Here is an 11,924-nt window from a genome sequence, read left to right as displayed (position 1 = left end):
TTTTAGAGCTTGATATAACTAGAAAACATATATTAATTATAAAAATGCCCATGGAGTTTTATGATTTTATTCATTTACATGACATGATCTAGAAATAACACTTCAAAATGTGTGTCTTTTTCAAGACAGTAGAATCCCTGGTTCTTCTTATTCCTCTTCTTCTACAAAAAAAAAAAAAAAAAAAAAAGGCAAGCTGTTAAGGAGGTGATTTCAAATAAGAAACATATAGATTTTTAGTTGATTTGACATATTTTAATGCTGGAATGTCTTATTTTAAATCATTTAAGTCATCTTGGCCCCTTGATTGAGAGTCAGTTTACTCACACACAAGAGTATTTATTTTATTTTTAATGAATAAATGAACAGATGAACCTCGGAATATGTTTTGTCATCTACATTTACAGGACCAAAATTATTCCAGTTTCAGGAAATCTAAATATATGAGTATGTCCAAATGAAGGTCATTATGGATGATATAATATACAGACAGTTGGGAAAAGTCAAGCTAATGATGACACGCTTGTAGAACAAGGAAATGTTATTTGTATAAATCACGTGACCTTCGTATTGTCATTCATCTTTCAAGGTAATGAAAATTATTGGGTTAGTTAAAATACTGTCGAAAACTTCAGCAGAATCGTTTTAAAGAGAGCGTTTATTCAGATTACGTGTAGCCTATACAAGAAGATTCCAATAGCTGTGGACCTTTTTTTTTTTTTTTTTAAAGGGGTCATCGGATGCCCATTTTCCACAAGTTGGTATGATACTTTAGGGTCTTCATGTAAAGTTTGTAACATACTTTGGTTAAAATTCATTAATGGTTGTGTAAAACAACACCCTTTTTACCTCTTCAAAAACAGCTCTGTTCACAGCGACCCGTTTCGGTGAATGTCTCTGTAAATGATAATGAGCAACTGCTCACCCCACCCCTCTCTTCCATGGGCCGTGTCAGTGCTGCCTTGATGGACAGTATACAAATGGCTGAGGGCGGAAATATGCTAATACGGGACAGTCCGTCAGCGGTCATGGGCGGAGCATGAGCAATATGATGTCATATTGCTCAGAAAATCCAAACGGCTTGATTATTGAGAATGTTTAGACTTTTTGAGGATAAAAAAAAAAAAGGGTGAATGGATTTTTTTCATTGTATGGTTGTTGTGTCCACACACTGCAAAGACACATTTATATGCAAACACCATATAAAAGTGAATTTTGCATCCGATGACCCCTTTATGAAAGGCTTTATCGGAATGTGAACATTAACTCCACATTTAAAGTGTGAAAATCAAGTTGTTAATGTTGTTTATATGTCTATGCAGTGTTTTTAATATGCTTTAAGACAAACCATGAGCAAATTCATGAGTCAACACGAATGCTGATTTTCTCTTAAAACTGCAGTGAATCAAAAACAGTCTCAAAAACACATTTTGAAATTGCTGGTGTTTCTGATGTCACAAACTACTTTGTAATCAATCACGTCAACATGCCGGCGGCGGCGGACTTTAGCATAATGCATTAACTTTGCCGTGAAGCAAGGGATTCTCAAGAGAAGCCAGGTTATCCTGGTATATTTTTCTGTTGATATGAAAAATCGGGTAGATTTAGCAATATAGCGAGGCAGCGGTCTGACTACAAGATGGCGAACGGAAACATGGTTTGTGTAACATAAGCAACACATTATTAGCTGTTTGATAACAGTCAAGCAAAAGGCTAATCATATTAATTAATGTTATGTGTCCGACATTGTAAAGAGTGATACCATTGTGCAGTTTTTCTCAAGTTGACCAAGTGGAACTCTGAGCTGGTGTGAGTGAGTGGAGGCGGGGGTAATTAGCATATTACCACTATAGTCAAGTCAAGTCACATTTATTTATATAGGGCTTTTTTACAATACAGTTTGTTTCAAAGCAGCTTTACAGAGATAACAGGAAAATAATGCAACACAGTTCCAGAAGAAAATAGCATCACAGTCCAGCTTAAGTGATGTTTTACTTTTTTTGTAAAAAAGTTATTAATTTAGTTAATTTATATATAATTTATATCTGGAGAAAACCGTGATGTCATCGTCCAGCTCTCATATAATGGTGTCAATGCAGGCAGATATTATTGTTGAATATTATATCAAATGTCAAATACTAAATGAAGCAAGGTTGTAGAGTTACATTCATGCTATTTTTTTTTTTACAGCAAAAACGTTTAAATATGTCATTTTGGTGATCAAAGATTAGATTTAAGGGATAAAAGTATCTACATGGTGGGTTTAAATACGGAATATATACAGCAATGTTTGTTTTTGGAGAGGAGTTGAGCAGCGATGAAGCAGGTAAATACAGGTGTAGACTTCCGTCTTCGGGCTATTCATTGGTCACGTTCACTTCTCCCAATACATGTTCAAAGTAAACCAGGCTAATAAGATTCACAGTGGGAGGGTAGAAAGCCGTGTATCCACCATTCAGACGCATACTCCAGCCAAAAGAAGCCAGAGAAAGAGAGCGGAGAAAACAGCCAGTAATGGGCATCCACACACAAGCACGCATGTAGGTGTGGTGTAAAGAACAAGAGTTGTGACTGAATGGAGTTAAGCACACTGTCATTTCAGGTGCGTAAGCGTCATGGATAAAGCGAAACTAGCGCAGCTGAGATCAGCGATAGGGAATGTCGGGACCGCGCTAGTCACCATGAGCCTCGGCGCCGACAGCGGTGCTTTTGGAGTCTGTTTTTCATCGTCGTGATGGTTTAGTGATGAAGAATTTCGAGACGCACAGGACGCCGTGTCTTCACACCGTAGTGCACTTGTTTCTCTTACTGACTTCTGATCGGTTTGGGTGAAACAACAGACTAAACATGGATACGCCGAGGGAAACCAGGAAACAAACAATCAAAGCCAAATCAACCAAGCGCAAGAACAAGACGCACACGTCCCAGAAGCTGTTCAGGAGGAAATCGTTGAAATCGCTCGGAAATTTTATGAGCAGGATTGTCAAAACTTTGGGCACTTTAGCACACTTGGGGGACGCGGACCAGCCGGACGCGGGGGAGGATGATGATGGGGGGTTTGGGGACACTCTGAGCGCCCACAACTCTGGGAATTACAGAGAGAACTCGACGAGGAAGGCAGTTGCGCCCGCATCATCCTATGGATCTGTGAAAGAAAGACTCTCCTGGTGCTACGGCGAGAAAACTCCGGGAGTTCAGGGTCTGAAGAATCACGGAAACACCTGTTTCATGAACGCCGTGGTGCAGTGCCTGAGTAACACAGAACTTCTGGCTGAGTATCTGGGTCTGGAGCAGTATAAATGTGAATTATATGAGCGGAGGATCAACGGGGTGATGAAGAGTGAGGAGGTCAGGGGGGAGGTGACGGAGAAGCTGGCGTCGCTGGTGAGGGCGCTCTGGACGCTCGATTACACGCCTCAGCTGTCGGTGGAGTTCAAGGTGAGTTTCGACCAACTTAGGCTACACAATGGCACGCCCCTACATAGTGTAGACAACTTCTTTGAGAGATCCTCAAGTAGAGTGGAATCGTTTTATTTTGCTTTATACTGAAGGTCATCAACAGGTGGGTTTGTCTGAACAAATTGAACTACCTCCCAGAGTCAACCAAATCGCAGACATTTTGAACCTATATCGATTATTTCGGACATGTCCGATTCGGATTGATGGGGGTTAACAGCACGGACTCCGAATTGAACCGAAAAAATGTTGCAGATTCTAATTGACTTTCATGAGCTCATGGTTGCTAAGTAAACTGGGACACATTGAACACCTTTATAAACAACACGTTTGTTCAAAACATTTTGGAGTAGCTATGCCACGCTAGGTCAGGATAGGACTGAACCACTGAATCGTTCTAAATTGATTCTATAAAACGAACTGTTCAGAAGAACCGGTTCACGGAAATAAATAAGTGGACTTCCTCATCACTAATTCAAAAGTCTGCAGTCTAGTGTCTGTGATGAAGTGGGAGGGGCATAGAGTAGGAGGAGACAGGTGAATCACCTGTCAACAATTCGACCAACTTGTTTTGCAAGAATGCAGAATGTTTTTAATTGTCAAAAGGAGTTTGATCAGAAAAGTCATTTGTTTTTACTTTGTTTTCCTTTTTTGCAGGAAAAAATGGCAATGACACTACCTACTAATTCGCAATAACTCTCTTTTAAACGTTATGCATTTAAAACATTCAGATAGATAAGAATCCTGTCATCCACTAACAGCAAGATTGCTCACAGCTAATATGTAGGCTACAAATGCCTTGAAGGCTGAGTACCTAGAATCTTGTAACTTAATGCTTTCCCAGAGAGAGAGTTGTACATTCTTAACAGACCTTCTCCCTGGTGTTCCCATTCATTCAGATCTGCCCTGTTTACCCTTTATACTGTGGACAATTTCTGCTCTGTCTATAGACCTCATTAGCTTATAGTATCAAGTGTATCTAATGCACCCTTTTAAAAGCCAGCCTGTCCCGGGATTTCACTGTAAAATTATTTCTGAAGCCTAGTTATAGACTAAAATGGTCCTTTAAACTATTAACTGAACCCTGCCTTCTCTGTCATGGTTTTAAATAGTCTTAGACTATCTAGTCCAGAGTTTAATAAGCTGATTTGCTGGAGGAAGACTAGAGCTAGTCCAGGACTAAATTGAGGCTTAAATTAAACCTACCAGGAGCCAGGTTTAACTTCAGGTTAACGTGTTTCAAAGAAGACGTATTACTTGGATATATACAGAATTATATATATATATCAGAATTATTGGCACCCTTGGAAAATATGAAAAATTACAAAAACCTAACCTTTCATTGAAGCAAAATAACTGAAAATGGGGGAAATCTCATTGTGAAATGTTATTTTCTCTAATACACATTGGCCACAATTAATGGCATCCTTTTATTCAATACTTTTTGCAACCTCCTTTTGCCAAGATAAAAACGGAGTTATTTTTTTCTATTTTGTGCTATTTTCTTGACTTTCTAATTTGTGAAGCTCAACAACCTTTTGCTGCACATCAGAAGAACTATATTATTTAGCACCGGTCACAAGTGACACTGGATCATGTGACACTGAAGACTGGGTTAATGGCTGAGGAAAATTCAACTTTGATCACAGGAACAAATTATATTTTAAATATATTAAAATAGAAAACCAATATTTTAAATTGTAGTAATATTCTGTATTTTTTATCAAATAAGCATAAGAGACTTCTTTCAAAAACATTAAAAATAGTAATGGTTCCAAAGTTTTTATTTATTTATTTGATTGCAGTCTTTTTTCTACTGCCATTGTTTTTCTTTGATTTGCTTTTCAGTTCCATGCAATTTTAAGATTTTGTTGGTTCATTCCATGTTTTATAGGCAACCTCTTTCATGCTAATTCAGATTAGCACAGTTGGTTTGAAATTAATCTTGTTTATTTTTGTTCAGGACTCGATAGTCCAGGTGTTTGTAATCTGTACTCAATCTGTGTTTCAGAAAGCCATTTTGTAAACCACGATTAGCTATTCTAGATTAAGGCCTACTCCTGGATTAATTTAAACCCTGTCCGAGACCCTAAACTCCCCCCACCCCCCACATATATTTTAGTGCACACAAATTCAAAGAGTCATTAAGCAAAACCCTCTCAAATTTGTCTCATTATGGCCACAAGTTTAAAATTCATTTTAGTATGATTTATAGAGTTTAAATGTATTATTCATAAATGTATTATAGTGGCCATAAGAATTCCTTCAGTGTATTTGTAAAACTAAATCGAAAAGTGTGTGTGTGTGTGTGTGTATGTGTGTATGTGTGTGTGTGTGTGTGTGTGTGTGTGTGTGTGTGTGTGTGTGTGTGTGTGTGTGTGTGTGTGTGTGTGTGTGTGTGTGTGTGTGTGTGTGTGTGTGTGTGTGTGTGTGTGTGTGTGTGTGTGTGTGTGTGTGTGTGTGTGTGTGTGTGGTCTCGGTTACCCAGCAATGTGCATTACTGATACACTTACTACCTCAAGCACAGTGTGTTCTGCTCTGATATCATCCTAAGATGCATGTTTCTGATATCTGTCCCATTTCCATGCATTCCCCTTTACTTCTCAACAACACCCTGTCCTGTATGTTATACAAATAGAATGCATTTAGTTTCTCTGTCATAATGAATGGCACTTCCATAGGAACAAAATGAAATATGATAATTAATAGTTTAATTAGTAATACTTAACCATTCAGTTTTGTGCTCGCCTTGTTTACACGGTTTGGTGTGTTACTGAATATAGACGTGAAAGAGGCCACAGTGGATATTTAGTCTCTGAGGTGAGGAGATAAATGACGAGGGTGAGAAGGAAGGTCAGAGGAAAGTGAACACAGAGCCTGCCCTGAACATCAGCAGAAATGAATGACTCCTCCATATGGAGAAACAAGACAGACTGGACATTATGACTTTTATGCATCTCTCTTTGTTGTTCTTCCTTCCTGCCTGAGTGCTATATTCCTGCCAGTGTTTTGTCGTCCAAACTCTGTCCTGGAGGTCCACTGTCCTGCAGAGTTTAGCTCCAACTTGCCTCAACACACCTGCCTGGAAGTTTCTAGTATAGCCTGCAAGGTTAGCAAATAAAAGTGTAATGCCTGCTAACGCTTTGGGTTGCAGGGAAGGACACCAGAGGCCTTTTTTAAATGGATGTCAATGGAGGAGAGGCTTCACTATGCTGGATAAAGTGCTTTTGTGGGAAAACGGCATTTAATGAATTGACAGCGGCTAATCTTTAACATGTTTGCTCGTAATATATACCTATGTGTTGGATTGATCTATTCACTGAAAAGCAAATGCTTTTTTATAAGAGAAATCACAGACAATTGCATGGCAGGTGTGATTCAGTTTACAGCACTTCTCATTCATTTCTATGATATCCGCAAACAGTCGCACAACTCTGAACAATATTCAATGACATCAAGGCTGTAATGTGTTTGGTTATCAAAGCACACGTGATCCAAGTTAGCATTACGCTTTCTCCAATGTTAGAGCCACGGACACTCGTATCTCCCAATAATAAGACCATTTCTGGCATAGTAAGACCTTGATTCGCTGTTCAGGTGTGTTTAATTGGGGTTGGAGCTAAACCAGATAGCTTGGGGTTGGAGCTGAATAGGGCATTATTTGAGGGGACAGACAATTGTAGTGGTGTCCGAAACCATAGTGGACATTATCAAGTGCACTCATTCAATCCCACATTGCACCGCAATAACGAGTGTACAGCCGATGTACACTCGACGGCTGTCCGAATTCGCTCACTCGTTTGCATTCACTTCTTCAAGTGAATTGTATTAGTGGACTAACGTAGGAAATAGTGGTTGAGGGTTTAGGGGGCGATTTCGGATTCAGTCCCAGAGATTGTCTTATTATAAGGAGATGAGAGGGTCTGTGGCTCTTACCATTGGAAAAAGCGTAACGGCTAACTTGGATCACGTGAGGTAGGCCCACCTCATCTTATTATATAATGCCGCTGATGTCAGTGGCCAGCTTTCAGAGTTTTATGACAGACAGTTACAGTTACACACAGTTTCTTGTGGAGTAGCGCGTTCGTCTTGTGAGTAATGTTCTATATTTGGTGTTATATCGCTAGTAAACGTACAGTAGGACTGCAATGTTGGTGGAATGTGCTTTACTGAGTGGAAAAAGAGTGTGAATTACTTTGTAAGATGCACATAAAACCACACATTTAAGGTTTAGATTTGAATCTGTATGCATATCAGAGATACTAGTCATTACAAATGTAATTGTAATTTAATTGTTGAAATCTTGAATCCATAGAAAGAATACATTTATTTCTTGAAATCTTTATATTTTGTTTACCTTCATTCATTAAAAAGTGTTATTATTATTATTAGGCATACACAGCAGTCATACATCTCATTACAATTCAAGTCTAATTCATTTGTTGAAATCTGGAAGCCATGGTGAGTACACATCATTATTGTATTTATTTTTTAATAAAATAAATCTATTTATTTCATTAACAACAATATAATACAACATTTATTTTACAAGATTAATTTTATCTTTATTCATTAAAATGCATCATATCAGCACCATGGCAGTCATAGTCATTCAAGTCTTATAATTGGCAAAGAAAGAAAACATCGATATTGTTTATTTTCTTTAGACAATATAGATAATCATTCAATATTACACAATGGCGATTATTAAATACTACTACACGTTTGCTGCTGATAATGTCATGAATGAGTCTTACCTGTCGCAACATTCCCTACTCTGCCTACTCTTATAAAACAACATTTTTATCAAGGCAAAATCTACATTTAGTTCCCAACAAAAGTATTGTTTAGTGTAAAACATGTTGAAGATTAGCAAACAGGCTGTCTGTTCATTAAATGATAAGCTATTTCCTCACAAAAGCAATTCATTTGGTGTAGTGAAGCCTCTACTCCATTGATAACCATTAAAAAAACAGCCTCTTGTCTCTTTCCCTGCGTACTACCGACAAAGCTGGAGTGTTAGCTTTTTTGGCTAAAGGTTGCAGGCTTGTCGTATCTCCCAATTATAAGACCATTTCTAGCATAGTAAGACCTTTATTAGCTGTTCAGGTGTGTTCAATTGAGCTTGGAGTTAAACACTGCAGGACAGTTTGGACATCCCTGATCTAAATCAATCATGCAAATGAAAAAAAAAAAGTACATTAGAATGCCATGGTATGGTAATCTTCTTTATACTGATTTATTGATCAATATTGGGGTAAAACAAATGTGAGCTCGTTAACTAATTTCTTTCACCAGAGGCTTTTAGATTACATACTGTGCCTACATACTAAATTGGTAATTAGGTAGTACTAATCACACTCAAAATTGAACCGCTTTTTAAAAACAGTCAGATTTGTATATAACCTGTCCGCCTTATTGCTGTGAGTGACGAATTTTTAAAATGGAAAAATGAAATTGCTCCCTCCAGGATTTGCATGATGTGTGTAATTAAAAGAATGTTTCCAACACTTTAAGATGACAAATTAAAAATTAAGAGTCAGTCTGTCCTGCCGTAGTTTAAAATTGAATATGTGAAATATTTCATACTAAGCTATGATATGGACACTTTTTTGTTTGTTTTTCTCAAAATATCCCACAGGTCAGATTAGATTCCTCAATGAGCCATATTCAGCCAACTGGCCACGTCTTTGACACCCCAGATCTAAAATGGAAAACTAGTTGATTCTAAAATGAAAAGATGAATGTGGCAAAGGCACATTCCAGCGCGTCTGTCTGGAAAGCTTAAGAATAGGAGAGAAACTCTGCTAGCAGCGCTGAAGCTGAGGTTATGTAATGCCGTCATTCATCATGTTGCTTTAAATTGGCAATGGAACCAAGACAGGTCGTGTTAACCTGCTAGACTTGTTTGTCATTCTTGTGTAAGAGAAAGGAAAGGTTTGTTCTCGGAAGTGAAGGGAGCTTGGTAATTTATGTCTAACTAATTCACACACAAATGGTATTGTTTGCCCATTGGAGCTTTATATTGTAAGAAAAGGTTGCAAGAACAAAAATGAAATGTTTTACAATTTACAGGGTTTCAAAGTCTCTGTGCTATTATATTTAGTTACTTATATGATGTTCAAACAGTTTGCTACTGTATGAAAGGGTTGATAGTTGATCAATGGCTTGTTTGCGACTAGCTGGGAGGAAGAAAGTCAAACCTAGTCAGTTTAAATCTGTTCAGAGATGGGTTCGATTGAACTCTGTTGATTTAATTTCCTACATATCTCATACTAGAACACCTGTTAACCTGCTGTGGTTGTAGGCCTATATACATGTAAAATAAAATACAGCCTGAAGTTCCTGTTGTTGTTGGCATTTCTGTTCGTTAGAAGTATCAGCTTACAGCCTGCAGTCCTCCTGATTCATATCATATAATATTCATAGGTGTAAATGTCATAAAGCTGCAGTACAAGGACATCTTGGAACTTTGGACCCAGTTTACTCATGCAGACATGATTTGAATTGATAAAGGGTATCTGTGCTTCAGGTGAGCTGTTGTGACAAATAACATTGAGTATGGAACAGTCAGTGTGAATGCCCTTAAAAGAACAGAACACCCCCAAAAAGAAAATTCTAACATTATTCACTCACCCTCATGTCATTGCAAACTTGTATGACTTTCTTTAGGAACATAAAAGAAGATATTTTGAAAAAATGTCTGGGTTATGCTGTCAACACAATGGAAGTCAATGGTAACCAAAACTGTTTAGCTACCAACATTTTTCAAAATATCATCTTTTTTGTTCCGTAGAAGAAAGAAATGGATACAGGTTTGGAACGACATGAGGGAGAGTAAGTAATGACCATTTACATTTTTGGGTGAACTATCCCTTTAAAGCTCCTGTAGGTAACTTTTGAAAACATGTATTTGCTAAAACTGTCATTATGTCCTGACAGTAGAATATGAGACAGATAATCTGTGTAAAAATCAAGCTCCTCTGGCTCCTCCCAGTGGTCCTATTGCCATTTGCAAGAAATACACGCTCCCGGTCAGAAACAACCAATCAGAGCCAGGAGGAATGTCTTAGCAGTGTCAATCACGCTCGTGTACGCGCTGATCACACCCCTCTCTTGCACAGCGCGTACCGTCGTTCAAACTCAAGATTGCCGGTGTTCTGACGATTTGTGCTGCCTTGTCGAAAAATGCTACCGTAGCGCAAATCGATCACAAAGAATGTCGATTAATATTATATGAAATACAATAATACAATTCTAAGTTATGAGTAGCTACTGTATACTGTGGACTACTGTTTTTATTTTTAAAACGGTGTGAAAAGTAAAAAATTATCATCAAATATTCATCTTTGACTTGTCAAAGCACACCTTTCCTTAGTAACTGAAACTTTCAGTTATTCTTGTTCAGCTGGCTGACCGTACAAATATTCATATGGTAGTTAGCATTTTTTTAAAGAGAAATTACATTATAACACGAAAATGTACCTTTTGTTTAAAAAAAACTGAGTCTGCACATGCACATAACCAGTAAGTAGCAAATCTCGATGGGTAGCATGAATCGTCAGAACACCAGCGTGCTGCAGCTGTGCTTATGACGGAGAAACAACCTAAACTGCCAATTCTCGAGTGACACCTGCTCATAAAACAAAGAGGTAAAAGGAAAAAGACTGATGACGATAAACAAGCGAAAAAGAAAGAATTACACAGAGCCCATTGACTCTGTGTCAAAACTCTAGCCGCGTGACATGTAGATAAAATGTCACGCACTCTGCTAAGCAACAATTGAAACCTGCTAATTCACTGGCTTGTCATGTTGCTGAAATAATGTACTAGCACACCTTATCTAGCATTATATATCGCTAGAATAATTACTTACATACTGTAACGTTAGTTACCGTTATATTAACGTTATCTTACTAGCTATTTATAACTTATAGAAAGAGTGCAACGTTATAGAGTTACATGTAGGCTATTGCAAAATACATAATGATTTGAGGACCAAGTTTGTAGTCAAAGTATGGGCAGGCCATAGTCAATGTAAAGCATATTATTGACGTTTAGTCCCTATTAGTGAATGTGCCATATAACTTTTTATCCGCCGTTATGGGTGGCCCTGTTTACTAGCCTGCGCGTTCACGACAGGCTCCGCTGTGGAGGACGAGCTGTGGAGGGAGGGCTGTAGCGCAGCAGAGAGCAAGGGGGTGGGACCTGTAAGTTGTGCTTGTTCAAATTTTCAGGCTAAGTCAACGTTTTCTCAAAACTCCCTACTGCAGCTTTAAGTCACTGTGTTGGATTTGAGAACCAAAAACAGTCCAGTTTGTGAATGAATCATTCAGACAAATTATAACTTTACTAAAAGGATTTCTAAGAATGACTCGTTCACTAATAGGACATCATTACTTCTCTCTTGAACTTGTCAAGGAGTGCTTGGTTTTGACTTAAGTTTCAATCAGTTTCTTACACAAAGGTTT

At 38.0% G+C, this 11,924-nt stretch overlaps 1 protein-coding gene across 1 annotated transcript in view; it reads left to right on the top strand.

Moving 5' to 3' along the window:
• The first annotated feature begins 2,478 nt into the window (after positions 1–2,478).
• The window catches only part of usp43a (ubiquitin specific peptidase 43a), a 95,686-nt gene continuing 86,240 nt past the window's right edge, over positions 2,479–11,924 (top strand). The window contains exon 1 of the mRNA XM_056246206.1: positions 2,479–3,435. Within this exon, the coding sequence (XP_056102181.1) occupies positions 2,845–3,435 (591 nt within the window). The 5' untranslated portion in view covers positions 2,479–2,844. The remainder of the gene's footprint in view (positions 3,436–11,924) is intronic.

The sequence above is a fragment of the Rhinichthys klamathensis genome, unplaced genomic scaffold (assembly GCF_029890125.1).
Source record: "Rhinichthys klamathensis goyatoka isolate OS25496 unplaced genomic scaffold, OSU_Roscu_1.1 h1tg000036l_1, whole genome shotgun sequence".
Lineage (NCBI taxonomy): Eukaryota > Metazoa > Chordata > Actinopteri > Cypriniformes > Leuciscidae > Rhinichthys > Rhinichthys klamathensis.
Note: the sequence above shows the minus strand (reverse complement) of the source record. Positions and strands in the feature narration are given on the sequence as shown.